This window comes from Bos javanicus, chromosome 3 (genome assembly GCF_032452875.1).
Source record: "Bos javanicus breed banteng chromosome 3, ARS-OSU_banteng_1.0, whole genome shotgun sequence".
In the NCBI taxonomy this organism is placed as follows: domain Eukaryota; kingdom Metazoa; phylum Chordata; class Mammalia; order Artiodactyla; family Bovidae; genus Bos; species Bos javanicus.
This window is the reverse complement of record NC_083870.1, coordinates 110,807,571-110,829,900: the sequence shown is the minus strand read 5'-3', so window position 1 is coordinate 110,829,900 and position 22,330 is coordinate 110,807,571. Positions and strand designations below refer to the sequence as shown.

At 40.6% G+C, this 22,330-nt stretch overlaps 1 protein-coding gene across 3 annotated transcripts; it reads right to left on the bottom strand.

The window, feature by feature from the left end:
* Positions 1–6,011: 6,011 nt before the first annotated feature.
* SFPQ (splicing factor proline and glutamine rich) lies at positions 6,012–21,966 on the bottom strand. 3 transcript variants are annotated; one of them, XM_061412569.1, is made up of 13 exons: positions 21,023–21,966; positions 20,152–20,340; positions 19,542–19,843; positions 19,349–19,444; positions 18,355–18,551; positions 18,172–18,256; positions 17,758–17,875; positions 17,308–17,356; positions 17,106–17,227; positions 11,541–14,684; positions 8,399–8,447; positions 7,438–7,521; positions 6,012–6,101 (listed from the first exon to the last, which is right to left on the bottom strand). In XM_061412569.1, exons 1-10 carry the CDS (start codon positions 21,848–21,850, stop codon positions 14,547–14,549), a joined length of 2,124 nt encoding a protein of 707 aa, XP_061268553.1. In that variant the 5' UTR covers positions 21,851–21,966; the 3' UTR covers positions 6,012–6,101; positions 7,438–7,521; positions 8,399–8,447; positions 11,541–14,546. The 3 variants fall into 3 exon arrangements, with proteins under 3 accessions (XP_061268553.1, XP_061268552.1, XP_061268554.1); XM_061412568.1 differs by having other exon boundaries at positions 8,399–14,684; XM_061412570.1 differs by lacking the exon at positions 11,541–14,684.
* Between the last annotated feature and the right edge of the window lie 364 nt (positions 21,967–22,330).

Sequence of the window (22,330 nt, the reverse complement as noted above, 5' to 3'; positions counted from 1 at the left end):
GAACCCTGTTGGGTTCACTCATAATTTTATCCAGCAGTCCTTGTGGTGCTAGCACATCTTTGTTAAATTCACCATCTTATTTGCTGAAAATAAATCCCTGGTTCCAAATCAATATATAAATGAAGAGCTGGTTTCCCTAAAACACAAAGTAAAATATCAATGAATCCCCACATGTAACACTTTTCCTTTTTGTCTGTTACAGCTAAGGGCAAAGTGTGCTTCTACTGCCCGATTCAAAACCCTTTTCTCAGACACAGACTGGCTTTCTAGTCTGTTGGAATTGCTACCACAGAATGTCATTTAAATGTCTCTCCACACCACAGGCTTAGAGTTGAACATTCTCTAAAGTCCCTCTTTCTCACTGGCCTCAAAAAATACACCAGTCCCTTTTGCTTTTAGGATCTGAGACATATTTATTTTGTGGAAACAATATAAAGTTCCAACCATCCCAGCTGAGGCATCAGATACGTGAAGTAGCCACCTTGGTCCAACAGTCTTCAGACAACCAAAGCTCCAGTGTCTGTCCACCTTGCTGAGGCCAGTCAACTCTCAACACCATAATAATTTGTTGTCCCAAGTCACTAAATTTAGGGGTGGTTTGTTATGAGCATTAGACCATAGAAACTACTGAGATGGATAACTGGGCAAGGGGTCAGACAATTTAGGAGGCAATTTTAATAATCTGGGTCTGAGATCTCAGTGCCTCTTGCTCAAGCTGTTTGCAAAGAACAAAAGAAAAGTGATCAAAATCCTTAATAATGGCCTACAAATGATCTTACTTCAGCCTACTGCTCAGGCCTCTTCTTATACAGCAGTCTTTTTTTAAAAACCATTTTATTGGGATGTAATTCACATACCATCCCATTCCCTCCAAAGTATATGATTTAATAGTTTTTAGTATATTCACAGATACATGCATCCATTACTACTTTAGAATATTTTTATTACCACAAGAAGGAATCCTGTATCCTTTAGCAATTACACCCTTATTCCTACTTTCCCATTTCTTAACACCTTTCCCCCAGTCCTAAGCAACCACTTACCTACTTTGTAGATTTCCCTGTTCTGGCCATTTTATACAAATAGAATCATATAATACACGGTCTTTTGTGACGGGCTTCACTTCTCTTGTAGCACGTATCACTACTTCATTCTTTTTTATGGCTAATATTCCACAGTATGGATATATCACTACATGTTTATCCATTCATCCATGACTTTTATTTCCACATTTTGGCTGTTATGAATGATTCTATAAACATTCATGTACAAATTTTTGTGAGCATGTTTTCATTTCTCTCAGGTTATTAGACTTGCTGGGTCACATGGTAACTGAGGAACTGCTACCGTTTTCCAAGATGGCTATACAATTTTACACTCCCGATAGTGTATGCTGCTGCTGCTAAGTTGCTTCAGTTATGTCCGACTCTGTGCGACCCCATAGACAGCAGCCCACCAGGCTTCCCCGTCCCTGGGATTCTCCAGGCAAGAACACTGGAGTGGGTTGCCATCTCCTTCTCCAGTGCATGAAAGTCAAAGGGAAGTTGCTCAGTCGTGTCCGACTCTTCTCGACCCCATGGACTGCAGCCCTCCAGGCTCCTCCATTCATGGGATTTTCCAGGCAAGAGTACTGGAGTGGGGTGCCATCGCCTTCTCTGCCCAATAGTGTATGAGGGCTCTGGTTTCTTCACATTTCTGCCAACAATCTAGTAGTTGTAAAGTGGTATTTTTTTTCCTTCTCCAACTTTTATTAAGGTATTATTGACAAACATAATTGTATAATAAAGTGTACATTGTGACTGGATACATTATGAAAGCACCTAGCAACTGCTGCTCTTTGAAAACATTTTAAGTTCTACTCTCTTAGTAAATTTCAATTCTATAATGCAGTGTTTATGAACTAGTCACCATATTACAAAGAATTGATGTTTTTGAACTGTGGTGTTGAAGACTCTTGAGTCCCTTGGATTGCAAGGAGATCCATCCAGTCCATCCTAAAGATCAGTCCTGGGTGTTCATTGGAAAGACTCATGCTGAAGCTGAAACTCCAATACTCTGGCCACCTGATGCGAAGAACTGACTCATTTGAAAAGACCCTGATGCTGGGGAAGATTGAAGGTGGGAGAAGGGGATGACAGAGGATGAGATGGCTGGATGGCATCACTGACTCAATGGACATGGCTTTGGGTGGACTCCGGGAGTTGGTGGACAGGGAGGCCTGGCATACTGCAGTTCATGGGGTCACAGTCGGACAAGACTGAGCGACTGAATTGAACTGAACACCATATTATCTTCAGACAGCCTATAGTTCAAAGTGTGAACTGGTATCTCAGGGTATATACATGTATCTTTCATGGCAAGCTGCACAACCAGGGATGGAAGCTGGGCCCCTGCGCTGGAAGTGTGGAGTCCTAACCACTGGATGGCCATGTTCCTTTGAAGAAAAGTGATAAACCCAACATGCCCATTTTTTGTTGAACACCTTTTCAGTGTCATATTTAATAGTCTCTCACCCAACTCATTTACCCATTTTCTAAGTTTAATTTTATTCGTACATTTAGATTTTCAACACTTTAGTTGTTAAGTAAATGAGTTTGGGTAATACCATGCTGTGTTAAATCTTCAAATTCTTAAAAACGGGATGTTTTCCTATTTGGCACTTTAATGTCTTCCGAGTCTTTCCCCAGACCGCACGATTGCACTCATCTCACACACTAGCAAAGTAATGCTCAAAATTCTCCAAGCCAGGCTTCAACAGTATGTGAACTGTGAACTTCCAGACGTTCAAGCCAGATTTAGAAAAGGCAGAGGAACCAGAGATCAAATTGCTAACATTCATTAGATCATCAATGAAGCAAGAGTTCCAGGAAAACATCTACTTCTGCTTTATTGACAAAGTGTGTGGATCACAACAAACTGGAAAATTCTTCAAGAAATGGGAATACCAGACCACCCAACCTGCCTCGTGAGAAACCTATGCAGGTCAAGCAACAGTTAGAACTGGACATAGAACAGACTGGTTCCAAATCGGGAAAGGAATACATCAATGCTGCATATTGTCACCCCTAGTTAACTTACATGCAGAGTACATCATGAGAAATGTTGGACTGGATGAAGCACAAGCTGGAATCAAGATTGCAGGGAGAAGTATCAGTAACCTCAAACATGCAGATGACACCACCCTTATGAAGAAAGCGAAGAACTAAAGAGCCTCTTGGTGAAAGAGGAGAATGAAAAAGCTGGCTTAAAACTCAACATTCAGAAATCTAAGATCATGGCATTCAGTCCCATCACTTTATGGCAAATAGAGGGGGAAACAACAGAAACAGTGAGACTATTTTTCTCGGCTCCAAAATCACTGAAGATGGTGACTGCAGCCATGAAATTAAGACACTTGCTCCTTGGAAGAAAAGCTATGACCGACCTAGGCAGCATATTAAAAAGCATAGACATTACTTTGCCAGCAAAGGTCCATCTAGTCAAAGCTATTTCCCAGCAGTCCTGTATGGATGTGAGTTGGGACTATAAAGAAAGCTGAGTGCCAAACAATTGATGCTTTTGAGCTGTGGTGTTGGAGAAGACTCTTGGACTGCAAGGGGATCCAACCAGTCCATCCAAAAGGAGGTCCATCCTGAGTATTCATCAGAAGCACTGATGCTGAAGCTTAAACTCTCAATACTCTGGCTTCCTGATGCAAAGAACGGACTCATTTGAAAAGATCCTGATGCTGGGAAAGATTGAGGGCAGGAGAAAGGGAAGACAGAGGATGAGATGGTTGGATGGCATCACTGATTCTATGGACACGAGTTTAAGCAGGCTCTGGGAGTTGGTGATGGACAGGGAAGCCTGGTGTGCTGAATGAAGTCCATTGGCTTCCAAAGAGACAGACACAACCAAGTGACTGAACTGAACAGAGTCTTTTCCTTCTCATCCTCCTTGACCTCAAGTATGTCTGGAACTTTTTCAAATTTGGCTGTGTTGGGTCTCCACTGTGGCACAGGCTTGAGCTTCTCTTGTTACTGCACATGGGCGCTACAGGTCACAGGCTCATGTGGAATCAAGTTCCACAACAAGGGGCTGAAACTACACTCCCTGCATTGGAAGATGGATTAAGACCCGGGACCACTGGGGAAGTCTCCCAACCCAGTTTAACATCAAAGAGAGAAGACGTGCAAAACATTACATGCCTCATACACAGTATGTTAAAAACCTTGTGGACTCGTTCTCAACTTAAGCTCCCCTGACTTCCCTATACACACTTAAAAATAGCAAGTAATCAATACACCTTGCAAGGCAGGGATTTTTATTTAACCCTAATATAGCATGAGGTTAAACAACTTGTCAAATACAAGAGCATATTAAAAAGCAAGAGACATTTCACAAAGGTCCATACAGTCAAAGCTGTTTCTCCAGTAGTCATATATTTGCATTGAACCGTGCCGAGGAATTGGTTCTTTCAAACTGTGGTGCTGTAGACTGTGTCTCTTGGACAGCAGGATCAAACCAGTCAATCCTAAAGGAAATAAACCCTGAATATTCATTGAAAGGATTGACACCGAAGCTGTAATATTGTGGCCACGTGATACGAAGAGTTGACTCACTGGGAAAGACCCTGATGCTAGTTAGATAAGAGGGCAGAAGGGAGCAAGAAAATGAGACGGTTGGATGGCATCAACATGAGTTTTTTGATCAAACTTCAGGAAACTGAAGGACAGAGAAGCCTAGTGTGCTGCAGCCCATGGGGTTGCAGAGTTGGGGCATGACTTAGCAACTGAACATGTAACTTGTCAAAAACAGTTTAAAAAATTATTTTGAATATATACCTCACATTAATTTGGTTTGTAGAACAGCTTGTCAAATTGTAATGAGTTTTCAAGAATGAAGGGGATAAGCAGATTTTATAGTAAATTACAACAGTATTTCCCTTACACTTATAGGTAAACTGAGAATTTGCCCATTACACTGTACATAAAATTCAACTCCAGTTTACAGAAATTGCCACTCAGGACAACCAAAATATTGTATTTGGCAATATGCAATTCAGTCTTTGAATGAAATAACACCCAATTACTCATAACCATAATTTGGTAATCCTTTTCTAATACACAAAAGTAGTACATAAAATGGAGAAGGCAATGGCACCCCACTCCAGTACTCTTGCCTGGAAAATCCCATGGATGGAGGAGCCTGGAAGGCTGCAGTCCATGGGGTCGCTGAGGGTCAGACACAACTGAGCGACATCACTTTCATGCATTGGAGAAGGAAATGGCAACCCACTCGTGTTCTTGCTGGAGAATCCCAGGGACAGGGGAGCCTGGTGGGCTGCCGGCTATGAGGTCACAGAGTCAGACATGACTCAAGTGACTTAGCAGTAGCAGTACATAAAAACCTACTTAGCAATTGCTTTGATGTTCAGTCACTGTCACGTTAGAATCTGTTGTGACTTTGCTATCTCACGGACTACAGCACACCAAGCTCCTGACTTTGCACCATCTCCTGTAGTTTGCTCAAATTCGTGTCCGTCTAAGTCAGTGATGCTAACCATCTCATCCTGTGCCACCTCTGTGGCAATTAACAATTGCCGATCACATGCTAACTCCAAGACTAAAACTTATGAAGCCTGAAGGCAATTTTTTAAGGCCACGCCAGGCAGCGTATAAGATCTTAATTCCCCAATCAGGGCTCAAACCTGTCTGTACCCCTTGCACTGGTCCACTGGACAGCCAGAAGCCCCTGAAGGTGATTTTTAAGATACCAACAGCTAAACCCGTGAATAAATAAGGGCATCAGGTTGATTAGCTATTAAGAAGCTGGGGGGGGGTGGTGGTGGAAAAAAAGGCTGAAGCAGCTCTGCCAAAAAGGACTCAAGAAATATAAATCCTGAATTATGCAATTTGTTTTAAACTTATAATATGGAATGACTTCAATGCCACTGAGAAATAAGTTGCTGACACTTATGGAAAAATTCTCAAAAATAGAAGAATCCTACTTAAAAACAAACCAAAACAAAATCCCATCTCGAAACATTTTTATTCAACAACAGGTTGATTCCTCTCTTTGCTCTTTTCCTCACTGGGTTTCAGGACACAGTTCACGTAATCCTGCCAATTAAAAGGAAACAATTATTCCAAAAGTCGTAATAATTAGGTATCAAGGTCTCAAATATTTATCAGCAACAACCAAACTTTAATCAAAGAATGTGGTAGCATAAGTATTTGATTATCTCTAGATAAATAAGGGTTAAGCAGCACAAATAATTTTAATACCAGACTCACCTAGCGAGTTTATTAAATTTTATTTCCATCTTCTACAAGAACTTTTAGTTACAACCAAACTCTTAAAAGGCAGATCTCTTCAAGATACTCCATTAATTGGCACCCTCTGGTGGCTTGGGCAGTAAAGAATCCACCCCCAATGCAGAAGACCCAAGTTTGATCCCTGGGTCAGGAAGATCTCCTGGAGAAGGCAACAGCAACCCACTCCACTATTCTTGGCCTGAGAAATCCCATTGACAAAGGAGCCTGGTAGGCTACAGTCCATGGGGTTGCAAGAATTAAAACACAACTGAGCAACTAATACTTTCTAAGGTATAAGACACAGATCTCAATTCTCCCATTTCTGCTTAAAATTCAACTGATTATGATAGCCCTTTATATCTAAGTGATACCATGAACAAATGCAATTTTTATTACATGAGACAGGTAAGCTACTGTCTACAGCCCATTTTGTAAAAAAAAGCAGCTTTACTGGAACACAGTCATTGTCCATTTGTCTACCTAATGTCTGTGACTGCTTTTTAGCCAGAAAAGCAGAGCTGAATTGCCCTTTAAAATTGCCAACCCTCTAGATTTTGTTTTCCATCTATTCTATCAGTGACTCCACCATTTAACTATCTGGATGAAAAATAGGAACTTCAAATCTTCTGAATCTTCCTCTGCATTGTTGTATGGATGCAAAGGTAAATAAAGCTATATATATTTTTATTAAAAACTTAAGTCCCTGTTTTTCCCAAGGCTTTAGCCAAACAAGACTAAAGCCAAGGCCTACCACACCTCAGAAAACTTAAAAAAAAAAAAAAAAGATGATTAAATATTTAAGTAAATGTTACAAAAACATACTTGCTACAAAAAAGTTTTAACACAGAAGAAATTAAAATGAGATATCCACATAAGCAGTTATCTTACACCACCCAAGATTCCTTCTGAAGACAATTTTTTTAAAGATGTTTTTTGATGTGGACCATTTAAAAAGTCTTTATTGAATCTGTTACAAGACTGCTTCTGTTTTATGCTTTAGTTTTTTGGCCCTGAGGCATGTGGGATTTTAACTCCCTGCCAGGGATTGAACCCTCACCCCCTGCATTAGAAGGCGAAATCTTAACCACTGGACTGCAGGGAAGTCCCTGAGGACAGTTTAGAGTTAAGAATCTCAACTTACCTTGATACTTCATCAGTCTAACAAGTTGTGGCTTTCTTTCTTGATCAGTTCATGCTGTGTGACGTCTTGAGAACTTATATCCACCTATCATTAAAATATAACTTTGTTATGATAACATATTTGGCGTATCTTGAACAAAACTGATTTTTAACATGTACACTTTATTCTGACATCAATAGGTATATATTTTGGCATAGGTTTGGATTTCAGTAGTGGTTTGGTTTTTTTTCTTTTGGCTATGGGCTTCCCTTGTGGCTCAGACAGTAAAAAGAATCCACCTGGCAAGGGAGAAGACCTGGGCTCGATCCCTGGGTTGGGAAGATGTCCTAGAGAAGGAACGGCTACCCACTTCAGTACTCTTGCCTGGATAATTCCATGGACAAAGGAGCCTGGCAAGCTGCTGTCCATGGGGTTGCAAAGAGTTAAGACACAACTGAGCAACTTTCAATCTCACAGTTAGTTTAGGTAAGACCTGGCATTGTAGTATGTATCTATTGGAAAAAATCAGCATCATTAAGTGAACCCCTGACGCGCAAACCCATGTTGTTCAAAGGTCAAATGTACTTTAAAGGAATTCTCCCTACCAATGACTGAACAATTGTTCTTCACAATTTATACTGTGAAAGCAATCTCAAGGAGATTTCTGAATTGGACCCAAGTTGATTTTAGAGTACCACAAAATACAGCATTTCTCCACAAATTCAAGCCTTTTCTGATCTAACTTCATCTTTTTCTTCTATTGTTTAACATTTTTGTAGTAAGTATTCCCAGCCTTTTCTCTTTCCAACTCATATACACCCACACACATCTATTTTAAAAAACAAAAATACAGGGGTATCAAGAGGTGAACATCTTAAAAAAAATCAAATAGCTTTCACCCCACATAGTTAAATCAAATCATAACCATTAAATAGAAACCAAACCCCAAATCCTTAATAGGTAGACTTTCAAGAAAACTTACTTCAAGTGAATGAGCACTCCAGTTCTCAGCCAACATCAATCATTCTTACCTAAAGAATAATAAGAAAAAGTTAATATAAAAGACAAGGGCATGAAGATTAGAAATGCTAATTTCAAAATTTAAAGAGTAAAATTCCAGAAACAAAGATTGGGGGCAAGTTACAGCATAAAAAATAGGAAGAAACTTCATGGGGGAGGTGGGTGGACTCTAAAATCATTCTGAAGTAGCAGTAGACACCTGAATTAGAGTGAGAACTGTATCTTCTTTGTATTTACAAAAGCCTAACTGCATTTTCACCAGTCTGAGCACAATGAAGTTTGACTGCAACCCAAAATATACTATCCCTTATGTGAAGGTATGTGACAACGTTTACCTAACCAAATGAGTTTTAACATCGGCTCTTTTCATATAAAAGCACATACCCTGCTCCCCACCAAGTATGTCTTCCATTCTCAGGTAGACTGACCACCTTCAGCAGTCCTCCTCCAAGAGTGCCCTCCCCATTCCACAGTACACAACAATGCAGTTGTTATCCTGCAGTCCTATATATTTGCCTCATTCTTTCCCTCTTAAGTCCTCACTGAGTTTTAAGTTACGGCAGGGAAGCTATGCCTTATCAGGACAGCAAGGAACCTGAGTTTTTCTGAGGGAGAAGACATTCACCTTCACTATATATGCCTGGGAGAGCCACAGTGCGCAAAAACCAGAAAGATCAGCCTTAATCCAAATTCCAGGTTTTTCTTCCTCCCTGATTATCAGAGACTGCCAAGGGTATATGAAATAGTTCCCTGTTGCACATGTACCATCCATAAGGGATACTATATCGTTTTGCATTCTTCCTCCATTCTCCAGATTATCCTATTCTGCATCCAGCCCCTTTTTCACCCTCTGAATAAATCTTTTCAGCACTGGTGTTCAAAAGCAACATTTATGTTTGATGGTTTACCAGCAACTGTGTGATTTCCACAGTTGAGTCTTAAAAATTGCCAATCATTATCTAGCAGCAATGACAGATGATTAGGAGCAGCCAAATCCTCTGAGTTCTTTCCCTAACAGGCAGCCATTTGAGAACTGCACTAGCTGACAGAGCACTGAAACGTTATCAGCTAAAGCCCAAACCAAATAAAGGCCCAGAACAAACATCCCAGCTCTCTAAAACCTATCCAAAATCATTAATGTTAAGGCAGTAAATGCAGGACTGTGGATCATGTCACTGCAGCTGACAATGATTAACAATAAGAAACATGCAACCCCCATTAAAGTTAAAAGTCCAAAACTAGTCACACGCATCTCTTTATCGGGAAAAATGAGACTATTATGCATTCTTTGCAGGTTTTGCAACCTTATATGAAGAGCACCCATTGCATTTCTTTCATCTTTCATAAAGCACCGGTATCTATTCCCAAGGGCCTAACAGTACGAAAATGCATTCTGGCATCACACCTCTGAACTTGCAACCATTGTCATTAAAAATAATTTTTGTTTGTAATAAGAAAAGACTATGAAATACAATGCAAGCACCTGGGATATATTATAGTTACTATTGAAACCCGTTTATCCCGTTTTTTGACTGATTTTTAAAAAAGACCCTCTGCACTAAAATTCACAAATTACAGCTGCATACAAATCGAAACTAGTAAGAATCAACTTAAGTCACAGGTTTCTCATTGAAAGTGCAAAAGCCTATTCATCTTGAAATAAGCAGAATGAAGCAAAATTACCCCCCAACCCAATGATGTCCATGTATTAAGTACATTCTCTCAAAAGTGTTATTGACTGTTAAGAAATAAACCTGATCTTTTATTTCTAAACAATCACTGAGCCACGGTAGCCAAGTGTTGGCTACCAACTTCATGGATTATGCCATAGGAAAACCCCATCAGAATTGCATGCCAATTTCATGACACTATTGTCACTAATACTGAGCATTACGTTTGAGGTACATTGTATTACTAATACAGAGCTAAACTAGTCACCATTTGTTCTTTCGTCTAGCAGGAGTCAAGTCATTTGGTTGAATGGACTGCATATTAAAGTTACAAGTCTGTCCCCACCATGTGAACTGCTTGCCAAAGAGCAAGCCATTTTTGATACAAAAGAAATTCTCATAATCATGAAGAATTTTGCCAACATTTATGCGAAGTAAACCAAACTTTCCAGTTACAGAGCAGAAAACATTATACATGAAAGCTATTTCTCATGCATGCTAGCTAAAAATCAGTTCATAGACCAATGTTCAGTTGAATTGAGGTCTGGAACAACTGTTGATGCAAAGCTTAAATCCTGAACAACAGAGAGGGTGCTTTTGAAGCCTTACTATTTTGGTAATTGAACAGTTTGGATTGCAACATCTCATCCCTAAAAAGCTAAGGGAACCAAATTCAAAAAGCTACCCTGAACATCTGCAGTTATCCTACAGAATACGACGAAGTCTTACAGTTGGGAAATGATTCCCAACATGTATTCAATAGGCAAGTCAACATGCCACACCATCTTCCCCCAGGTTTAGAGTATAGACATATTTAGACAAATCACAGAACTTGAACTATTCATGTTAGATTCCCATCTATGCCCCCAGTTAGTAACAAAGCTGTTCCCATGGAGCCCATTTAAAAAATGTTCAAATCACATTGCAAAAAAAAAAAAAACTGTACTTTTAGTTTTAATTCACTCAACCCTGTGGAGTAATAACCAAGATTGCACTCTGAAATTGATATTGCTGACCTCTGGGAAGGTCAGTTTGCTATAACAGAAACTAATTGTCACGTGCTGTATACAGTCTGTGTCAAGATGCTAAAAGCACTCTACTTTCCAAATATGTTATGGTCCCCTCTCCCCCACACCACTGATGTGTTTCATGTTATGTTCAGTTACGATGCAACCAAAAACCACACAACTGAATCAGATACATACCAAATACTCAAGTTTGCACTTTTTATCTGAGAACTGCAACAGCACTGAATTCTGCCTGACAAATTACAGCTCTAACCCAAACCCACACAGTTTTGATATAAGCTAGCTTTATCATACACGTGTTAGGTGCTGCACTGTAATTTCATTGTCAGAAGTATGATGTCAGAATGCCCACGGAATAAAAGTACATAGCAAGTCACCAAGTTAGATTATATTGCTTGTTACCTACCTGTATGCAGTCGGCAATGAGAATCTCGGAGCAAGCAGGAATACTACATCCGGGTCCTAATGTCCATTGCCATTTGCGGTACTACGTTCCTCACAGTTACGCACTGCAGAAATGCTGGCTAAATGCAGTTATGTAGCAGGCCACTACTTTAATAGTGCACAATTGCAGTCCAAGAACACCAGAAAATATTCCGCCACAAACTTAGTGGCTTGCCCAAGAAAAGCCAAGTATCTGAATTTTGATCTGCCATGATATGCCACTTACAAAAATTGCACAGGCGTAACATTACAATTTCCCAAATTATTGTCTATTTATATTAGTGATATAATACATCTAATAAAGAGTGGTGGGGTTTACAGTACTTCTTAGAAGTTTAATTAGTGTTTTAAGCCAAGAGGATTATGGTTTCACTGAACATGAACCAATGGGTTAAGTTTCTAAAGTCCCTATTAAATATACTGGGATCTCTTAGAGAATGCATTTTTTAAAGATAAGGAGTAATAAGAGGAGCAGTTAGTTTAAAAACAATCAAGTGTTCCTCTTAAAATTATGAGACAAAGTGGAGAAGAGGAAATGGGGGCAGGTGGTTTCTTTAAATGAGAAGACTGGCCAAAATACCTCTAAAATACTACCTTCCCTTTCCCGCCCCAAGTTTCGTAAATCAGCTTTTAGGAATCTACTTTTTGAGATGATTTAAATTCACATTAGGCTATCATATACATTGCAGGACTTGTTCAAAGTCTGAGTAGCTTACAACCCTTGATACACTGCTATTTCAGTGATAAAAGTCAAAACTTAGTTAAAACTAAGCAACATTATTTGCTAAACCATGTTTAGCAATTCTGCACAGTAAGTCTATCAAAACCACAACTTTTAGGAGATAATCCATTAGCATCCTTCACCACTCTTCAAAGGTACAGTACTACGAAAAGCTTATTTTAGGGGTCTGTGCCAGCATCCCTTTACAAAGAAAGGCATGTAATCTGAAAAATAAACTGAAACATTAATTTTATAGGCAGATTTTCCCATTTCCCCACCAGCCCCCACCCACACATTCAAGTTCACCCTCTGTGGGTGTCCCATGAACACCCCTTATTTTCTTATCATTAACGGAGTCCCTACCATACAATTCAAATTGTAATGGACTCCTTTCAAATCAAGACCCTTGTTTCCAATACAGAAAATCTCATACATTATCACCAATTAATGACTTGGGACAAAACTTCCTCCTATTATTATGGTAGAACTACTCATTTCCAAGTGTCTTGGTGAACAGAAATAATGAACATTTTCTAACGAGATTCTCTCCCTTAATTAGCACACCAGGTACCTGTCAGTCACACAACCAGAATTTGGTGGCATGCCTTTATATTCCACTAGTGTTTTAGTATTAACAGGTTTCCTATGCACAGTGCTCAATTGTTTCAACTATAGGTTTCCCTTTGTACTCAGGCACAATACTAAACTTACTTCAGCATTTAAAGATTTGATTTAGAATTTTACTTTTGCCAATTAACACTAAAAGAGGTGAAAAGGAGGAAGACACATTCCACAGTAAGAGTTCTATAATGTACAAATTAGAATGGAAACAGCTAAAATCGAAGCCAAACCATTCAATTACTTTACCTACTACTTTTAGGAAATTGTTCCTCTGCTTAAATACACTGGGAAAGCAGGTGTTCCCATTGTACTAACAGACACCAGTATCAATCTATTTTATTAATAAGTCAAAATGTCTCTGATGGAAGGAGAGTCAATGAAGTTGACGTTAAACTGACACCACCATCGAAACACTCCGAAAGCTTTATGGTGGGAGGAAGGAACATCTGTACTGTGTAGCACGAGCAACTGTCTCCAGATTTTGTGCCACATCAAAAGGAAACTATGAAAAACAAAAATGTTTCCTAAGAATGGTTCTCTGCAACCCTATGTTATTAACAGTCACTACAAGCTCTTAGAAAACAGACTAGTTTTTTTCATAGTCCTACAGATTTTGCCCAATAGAAGTAGCACAAGGAGATGTAAAAAGTTAGATTACAAGTATATACATTTCTAACCTACTTTATGATTAACTATACCTCTTATTTTTGAATTATTCACACTAAACTCCACCTTTATAAATCACTTAAAAGTAATACATGAAAAGGCTTCATGTTTAACAATCTTTAATTCAAATGTGAAAGTTCAATACAAGCCATTTGTAGGGCTTGGGACTCGTTTTTTAAAAAACAAGAATGGAGGAATGCAACAAAATGATCTTTCCACTTTTTCTTCAGAAACTTTCAAGGAAAGAATAGATCATAGGGCCATAAAAGAGCCATTTAAGTCATAACCACTTTCTCCCCCTACCAATAGTCTTACACCCATTCCATAATCTTGATACACATTCCTGGATGAAGATTTACAGTTCAGCTTTGCTTACATAGCCATTTAAAAATACTTAGCACCAGCTTGCTTCCTTGCCAAACAAATCAAATCATGAAACTACTTCAATAAGTATTTCTTTTTAAAACAAGGGGGTACTTATAAGTAGAAAGCAATACTTAGCCTACAAATAACATTTCCCAGAAATGGCATATGCCATTCAAAGGCCTAGACACGCTTATGCTTTCCAAGTGGAATACCTAGCCTAATGTGCATAGAAGCATGAATGGCAAAGTTGAAGATCAATATCATAACTATTTTTTCTATTTATTTGAAGCACAGTAAAAAAAAAAAATTGGTACACTTTGGAAATTCAGCGGCACAGGTACACTGCCGTAACTTGAGGGACATTATACAGTTTAAAAAAAAAAGGAAAAAAAAAAGGAAAAAAAAATCCCCTGTTGCAAACACTGCATTACATAATTTTACCTGCCCCAACAGACCATTTACAAATATTAGGTCAATAAACTGCTAACATCCATAAAAAGGTTGCTTTCTTACTAAAATGCAAGAATTTAAAAGACTGGTTATCTAAACAAGAAAAGACAAAAACAAACTGGAATGAAAGCCTAGATATCACATCTAAAATCGGGGTTTTTTGTTTGGGCCTTCATACTCTTCTCTCCCTCTACCATATCCTGCTGGAGTTCCAGGCCCCATTCCTCTAGGACCCTGTCCACCCACAGGTCCCGCACCTCCCTGCCCAAAGCGCTCAGTACGCTATTGGAACAGTAATTAACAGTTCATTATATGTAGTTGATGTCCATGTGTGTTAAGTAAATATTTTAGAAGGTTCCGTAGTCAACGTTCGTCGATACAATCACCAATGAGTCGATCCACAGGTACCGGGAACATAGAAAGGAAAAAAGGGTAATTTGAAAATTAGTTTACGATAATACATGCCTTGTGGTATGTTCCCACTTGAGCCATTCTCATACACCTGTTTCAAAGAATAGATCTTCCCTGTAGTGCTAAAAAATTTAAGAATTAGTGCAGATGTGAAAACCCATTCCAAAATGAGTTTTAAGAAATTTCACATCAGATTAACCCACTGAAAAGCTTACAAACTTCTCACTTTCAAGGTCTGAACAGGAAATTTAATTTCCAAGTAAGCCTAACAAGCCCAACCAGACAGATTCAATTCACTCAATGAAGTGACAAAGACCTACTCACCAGTTAGTGGTATGTGCTGCATAAGAAACCTTGTGCTTTTCAAGATCTTAAGACACATCTGCTAAGTTGCAGAAATCTTAAAAGGTTCAAAGTTTTTAATAAAATGCTACCAGACTACAAAAAGAAAAAGAATAGAAGACTAATAGGTTTAGTCACTTAACCGGCACAGTAATTTGATTTAAAAGTGTTGCCATATTCTCTCCAAGTATATCACCTTCACAGCCATCACTACATAAAACCAGAGAAATTATGTTCACAGTACTGTTCTTTATAGTTGCAAATTAACTGAATATACAGCCCACCCTCATAACAGCCCAACTTTTCATTTTCCCTTATGTCTGTGAAGTCCCGACAGTTATGATTCCGTGTTTTGGGTGTCTCCCAAACAGCATTAATACCAAGCTTAAGTGACTGCGATAAAGCAGGACTTTATTCCATCTTGTTTTAGGTTAATTCTAGTCCTAGAAACCTATGATCCCAAACAGAGTAACCCTACAGATATGCAAGCACAGCAGCCTGAACTACCTCTCAAATTCATATAAAGCAGACCAATTATTAAGAGTATTGCTCAAAACACAAAACAAAGCCCCAAAACAGAACAAAAATCCAACAAAACCCCCCAGAAATTAAAAAAGGCATCAGGGTTTAAAAATGTTATTATAAATAATTTCAACATGCTTCCTATAAAATACTACAGGGCTACTCAAGACTAAATCCTAATCCTTCCAACTATTTCAAAATCCTAACAATTTTAGGTTTTCAGAGCATTGTATTATCTCAAAAAGGTGAAAAGGAAATTTGAGGGTTTGTTACCACATCATCTTAGAATCCAGAAGCTACACGTCACAAGGACTATAGAATCTGAATTGTGGGAACATCGTGTCAAAATTAGTTACAAATTTGATATATAACCTACATCTGACTATTAGGAAGCATATAAACCAAAATATAACTCACATTATTTTTAAAATTCATTTTGAAGCTAACAGCGCTACATTTAACCCTCCAACTATTTATGATTCTAATCTTCAAAGCCTTAAGCAGATGAAGCCCCATTCTAAATCCTTATTATTTGTAAAATGAATCTAGTGAGCTATATACTGCAGCTTCTCTCCTTTGCCAAAAGACTGTAGATGAACTAATTAGATTCAATTCAGTTGTGACAAAGCACTTTTCTCCAAACCCACCTCTACAGCCAATATTCAGTTCTTCTAAGGATTGTAAAATCCCGGTATCACCACTCAGACCAATTCTCTTGGTTGTTCTAAAGGATCCTGACACGCTATCTGTACAGCTAAAATATGACACCATCAAGAAGGTTCAGATCAAATGCACACAACTAGTATGCTAAAAAATAAGTGACTTTTGCTATTCTGTAGCAAAAGAGATGTCCATTTATTTTAGAAAGTACACCTAAAGACAGGCCCAACAGGAGGGAAACGACGAGTCCGAAGACTAAACAATTCCCTTTTCATGGATAAAGTCACACCAAATGTAGGTCAAAGTCCTAAACATTGCTAAAACATGCCTAAAGCTACAAGCTACAAACAAGTCTGATTCACACTTATGGCAAATACCAGCTTTATGAATGACAACTTGCCATTTGAGTACTCTCACTTGGATGTAGAATAATCAGTAGTATCTAACATTTAGAATTTGGATTTGCCATGAACTATTGTGCAAAAGTACACAAGCAATATAATGGAAAGCACCTAAGTCTACTTATTGCCAAAGGTAACTCCCAACATACTAACAGTATTGACTTTTTGTTGGCAACCTTATCAGGTGGTTACCACATTGAGTTCTTCTATGTTGCCAAGGTATTCACCAATATTACGGATTTACACGATAGGGGAACTAAAAGAAGTCCAGTCACCTACTTAAAAAAACAAAAACAAAAAAAACACACACACATAAGTTGTGAGAATGAGAATTTCCTTTTGAACTATGTCCCACAAGATACATTACCATGTCGCTTCCCATCATGGAACCACTCATTGTTGCCGGTGGAACGCCAGGATTAGCTTCATAACCTATGCCACCACCACCACCTAGAGGTGGAAATTTCTGGCCTCCTGAGCCATAGGGATCTAGGAAACAAAAATGCTGGTTACCCCTCAACCAAAATACTGCTCTTCATTAATATTACTAATTTAATTTTCATTCTTACCTCCCATGTTCATTGCTCCTCCACCACCCATTCTCATGTCTCTTTCTCTCTGAAATTAAAAAAAAAATCCTTTCATACACTTCTTCTAAACCCATACCAAGCATTCTTAACTTGGTAATTCTTAACTTGGAAATTCCCTAACAAGGAATTTCCAAAGCTGAACAAAAATTGTTTTCAACTTAAAGGAAAAAACCAATTAGGTGATTTTTTTAAAGATGCCATTATCAAAAAACCTATAAAGCAAGCTTCTTCCTAACCAATGAAATCTTTTGGCCCACCCAAGAAGGTAAAACTCAAGGCCCATCAGTCATAAACACTTGGGTTAAAAAGAAAGAAAGAAAAAGGTAGAATAGCTACCATGTGAAAAGTGACATTTAACTGAATAAACTGCACCCTAGGTATCCACAAATTCTGTAGAAAACTCCGATTACATTACAAAAGTTTACTTACTGGATCCATATAGCCCATCCGACTATAACTTTCCTCTCTTTGGCGTCTCATCTGTTCTTCCATCTCACGTTGACGAATCATCATCTCTTCTTCCCTCCTACGTCGTTCTTCCTCTTGCCTGGAAATATTCATCAAGTATGTAAACAAAAACTTTATGCACATTAAAAAAATTCAGCCTGAAGAAAACTAGTAGTTTACTCAAGAGCATTACAGCAAATGGAAGGTTGGGACTAAGGAGAAAAGCCCTAAATGTATTCCAGCAAAGTAAATGAGCCATATAACAGAAACCTCTATTTCACAATTTAAGCATTAAACCAACACTGACATAGTATTTAATATCTCTGTACCTCAATTGACTCACCTGCAAAATTTAGGTACACTTAACACTGAAACAAAGGTTTGACAAAATTGTACCTCAATTGCATCTCTTTACGTTTCTGCATTTCTTGATTGTGCAGTTCTTCCATGCGTCTTAATTCTTCCTGGCGTCGCATTAGATCTGAACATTGGAAAATTCTGTTAGAGATTCACATTAACAAATTCTAATACGCTCAAAAGGCAAATGATCCTATCGGCAAAATTCAGAAGGTATTTTACCTTGACGCAAAAGATTTGCCTGATGCTCATGATAGGCATCTTCCATTTCACTTTCCAATTTGTCTTTTGCATCTTTCATGTTTTTTTCAACTTGTTCCCGCTGCTGTTTTTCCATTTCATCAAGGGACTTCCACCGCTGAGAATACTCATACTCAAATGTCCCATGCTGGGCAAAACGAGGAGGGGTTTCTCTCTCCCTGACAATATTTAAATATGAACCAATTTATGGATGCACTCAAGAAATATATGTATCTGATGTCCCCTAAAAATCACTGGTCCTTCCACTGGCTTCTCACTTCTAAGAAATACTGGAAGGCAAAAATTACCTTGATTCTTAGTTATCTTATCTCTTTACACATTCCAGGATGATACTAGACAGTAACACAGGCAATGAGGATCAATCCTACCTTCCTCACTGTCCTAATTCCACTTCCCAAGCCAAGTTTCAATTCAAAGAATATTTTTCCAACCCTGAAAAACCAGGACATCTACAACACATCTTAACAACTGTTAAGAACAAAACAAGATTGCATATAAAATATAGCTACCACAGAAACAACCACTAGGTATTTGAATGACTGCTTCAAATCCTCTAGCTTTCTAAACCTGAGCTTTTCATTAAGCATATCTAAGATTTTTGTACATATTAAGCAAAACTGAAAAATTATCAAGTTCTCCGAACTTATGGTTGCTGAAGGGGAAAGGATAGTTAGACTTTGGGTAAGACATGCACACATTCCTATTATTTAAAATAGGTAACCAACAAGAACCTACTGTACAGCACAGAGAACTTTGCTCAATGCTACAGGGCAGAGAGGATGGGACGGGCGTTTGGGGGAGAATGAATACATGTGCATGCATGGCTGAGTCCATTTGCAGTTCACCTGGAACTATCGAACACTGTCAATCTGCTATACCCCAAAACAAAATTAAAAACTTAAAACAAAAAAAAAATGAACAAGTTCTCTTTTGTACTTTAAGAAATTGTTCTTACTTTTGATACATTGGATTCTTCTGGGCAAGTTTTTCAGGAAGACCGTCTTCATCATCTAACTGTTCAAGTGGTTCCACAATGACTGGACGAGGAGTTCTAACAACAAAAATGGTTCCATCTTAATTTTGTTCCATCTGTATCGCAATTTCTTCGTAAGTTAGTAAGAGTTACTAAGATAAACATAAAAACTTACGTTGTCAGTAAGAAAACACCTTCACTGCATCTTTCAAATGCTTTTCTTGCTGCTGGTTTAGAAGCAAATTCAACAATGCCTTTCCCTGTAGATCTTCCACGATCATCCACAATTACAACAGCCCTTTCAATAGGACCAAACTGGCTAAAGGCTTCTTCCAACAGTTCATTGGAAACATAAGGTGAAAGATTTCGAACAGAAAGGGCAGCAGCATGTGTGGCAAATCGAACCCGAAGCTGTCTACCTCTCATGGGTGTATCATCAAGTTCAGCTTTAGCTATTTCAGCCAACGCTCTAGATTCCTGCAAGCATCAAGACATACACTCAAAGTTAATGACCTCAAAACTGGCTAATGCCCACCCTAAAATTGTTACGAGTCTAACCCCCAATCCTATTCTTCTGCCAGCTCAATTCAACTTATCTCGAAGCAGTCCTCCCTGACACTTACCACCCAATCGCCCGTTTTACATACTATTATGCACTATAGAGAGGCTACATCTTTTCTGTTAGTGATGAAAACTTTATAAAGTTGCTGGTTCAGAAAACACTATGTAGTAGTAAAAAAAAAAAAAAGATAATTCCACCAGAAAAACACAAAAACTAAACTCACAAGCTTAATAAATCCAAATCCTTTGCCTTTGTTTATAAAAACTTCTCCTGGTTCTCCATATTTAGCAAAAAGTCTTTTGAATTCATCCTCCGTGATGTCTGCAGGTAGATTACCAACAAACAACCGACACCGCTGGGTGTAAGTTTTCTCTCCAGGCCTCCTCAGGAGTGACAAGTTGGCTTTAAACCCCTGATATAAAAGGAAGGAAACTTTCAGATACAAGGTACCCCTGCAAGTAGGAAGAACCAATAGTCTTTTCCCAAAACTGAATATGTTACCAATCCAATCGGGTTGCTCTTCTGTTGCCTTTAAAGATCGTATTACATGCCTAACCGGACTTCCAAAGTAATCACTCATAACATTAAAAAGCCTAAACCATCCTAATACTCTTGAGAAGTCTCTTTAGAGAGTAGGCTCTGTCTGTATCAGGAACCTCGTCAACCGTTTATGCCTAACGTCCCTGACAGCATCAAAACTATAGTGGACAAAAATTAAAAGGATGGAAGGGTATGAATAAAACGATTAAAACTGTTGTCAACGACGAAACCTGTGGCTAAGCGTTAAGAGAAAAACTCGACCGATGTCGTCAGTCCTAAATTTCAAGCTATACTCTTTACTCTGGACCCCAGGATCCGTTAGCTTTAACAGGGCCCATCAAACTTTCCTCAAACCACCCGCTGCCAGCCCGGAGGCCTCCCCAGGGATGCCGCTAGCGGACCCGCGCCGTCCGCCCCTCAATCCCGCAGCCCCGCCCACCCACCCGGGCCTCCCGCGCGCAGGCGCCCTTTCCGGTCTCCGACAAAATGGAGGGCGGGGAGAGGGGCCGCCGCCATCTTAGAAAAACCGACGCGTAGCTCAGGTTAACACTCACCTCAGAGTCCGAAATCTTTTCCTCGCTGCGGCCGCCGGGCCCTCCGGGCGGCGGCCCTTGGTGGTGCTGCTGGTGGTAGGGCGGATGGTGCTGCCGGCCCCCGCGGGGCTCCCCGCCACCTCGGTGCGGCGGCTTAGGGTGGCCGCCAGGAGTGCTTAGGCCCGGGCCGCCGCCAGGCTTCGGCCCGCCTGGCATTTTGCCGCCCTTGGGGCCGCCGGGTCCCGGGCCCTGCTTAGGCCCGGGCACCGGGCCCCCTGCAGGTGGTGGAGGCGGCGGGCCCCCAGCCTGAGGGGGGGTGGTGGGCACCCCACTGCTCGGCGGAGCCGGTGGAGGCGCACCTGGGGGCGCCGAGGTGACAGCGGGCGGCGGGGTCGGGGTGGGGCCTGGCCCCGTGGGGGCCCCCGAGGTCGGGGGTGTGGCGGGCGGCGCCGAGCCGGTGGCCGGAGGGGCGCTGCCTACTCCGGGAGCCGAACCGGGTCCTTGAGGAACAACAGACTTAGATGAGTCCTGTGGCGGCGGCGGCGGCTGCTGGTGCGGCGGCTGCTGATGGGGCGGCTGGTGCGGCGGGGGCTGAAGCGGCGGCGGCTGCTGTGGTGGCGGCTGCTGCGGCGGTGGCTGCTGCTGTTGCTGGTGAGGAGGCGGTGGCGGGATCTGAGGCTTGGGGCCACCTTGGCCCGGCACGGGCCCCATGGGTCCGCGATTCTGATTGAGGCCCATGCCGGGCGGCGGGGAGCGGAAGTCGTGGAGACCGCCGCGGCCGCCTCCTCCTCCGCGTCGGTGGAAGCCGCCACCGCCACCGCCCCGGCTTCGGAACCGGTCCCGAGACATGTCTGTGATCAAGGGGCGGTCGAGGCAAAAGCGGAGAAGACGTTCAGGGAACGTGGAGGCCACCTTGCTTCGCACAAGATGGCGGATGACACAGGCGGCGCGCCGCCTTTGTCCTCTTCTTATATAGGCCTGCTGGCATGGCCCCGCCTACTTCTCGATCGGTAGCTCCAATAGCCAATTGCAAGTACTGTGCTTGGTGACGCTAGGTTACGAAGATCTCATCTCTCCTATTGGCTCTCGATGAGAGGCGGGAGGAATGGAGTGGTTGAAGATTTCAGTCGGCCAATGAGCGGTAAAGGAGTTGTCTGTAGGCCACCGTGATTTGCTGGGAGATATTTGAATGGGTTTTCCAGAGCAATTTTCCCGTGAAAGCAAACAGCCAGGGCCCTATCAGCTCCTGGGGAGAGATGTTAGAAGACCCTTTTCTTTCTTGATTGCCCTTATGAGCAGACTGCTGGTATCTTTCCACAGAAAGAACAG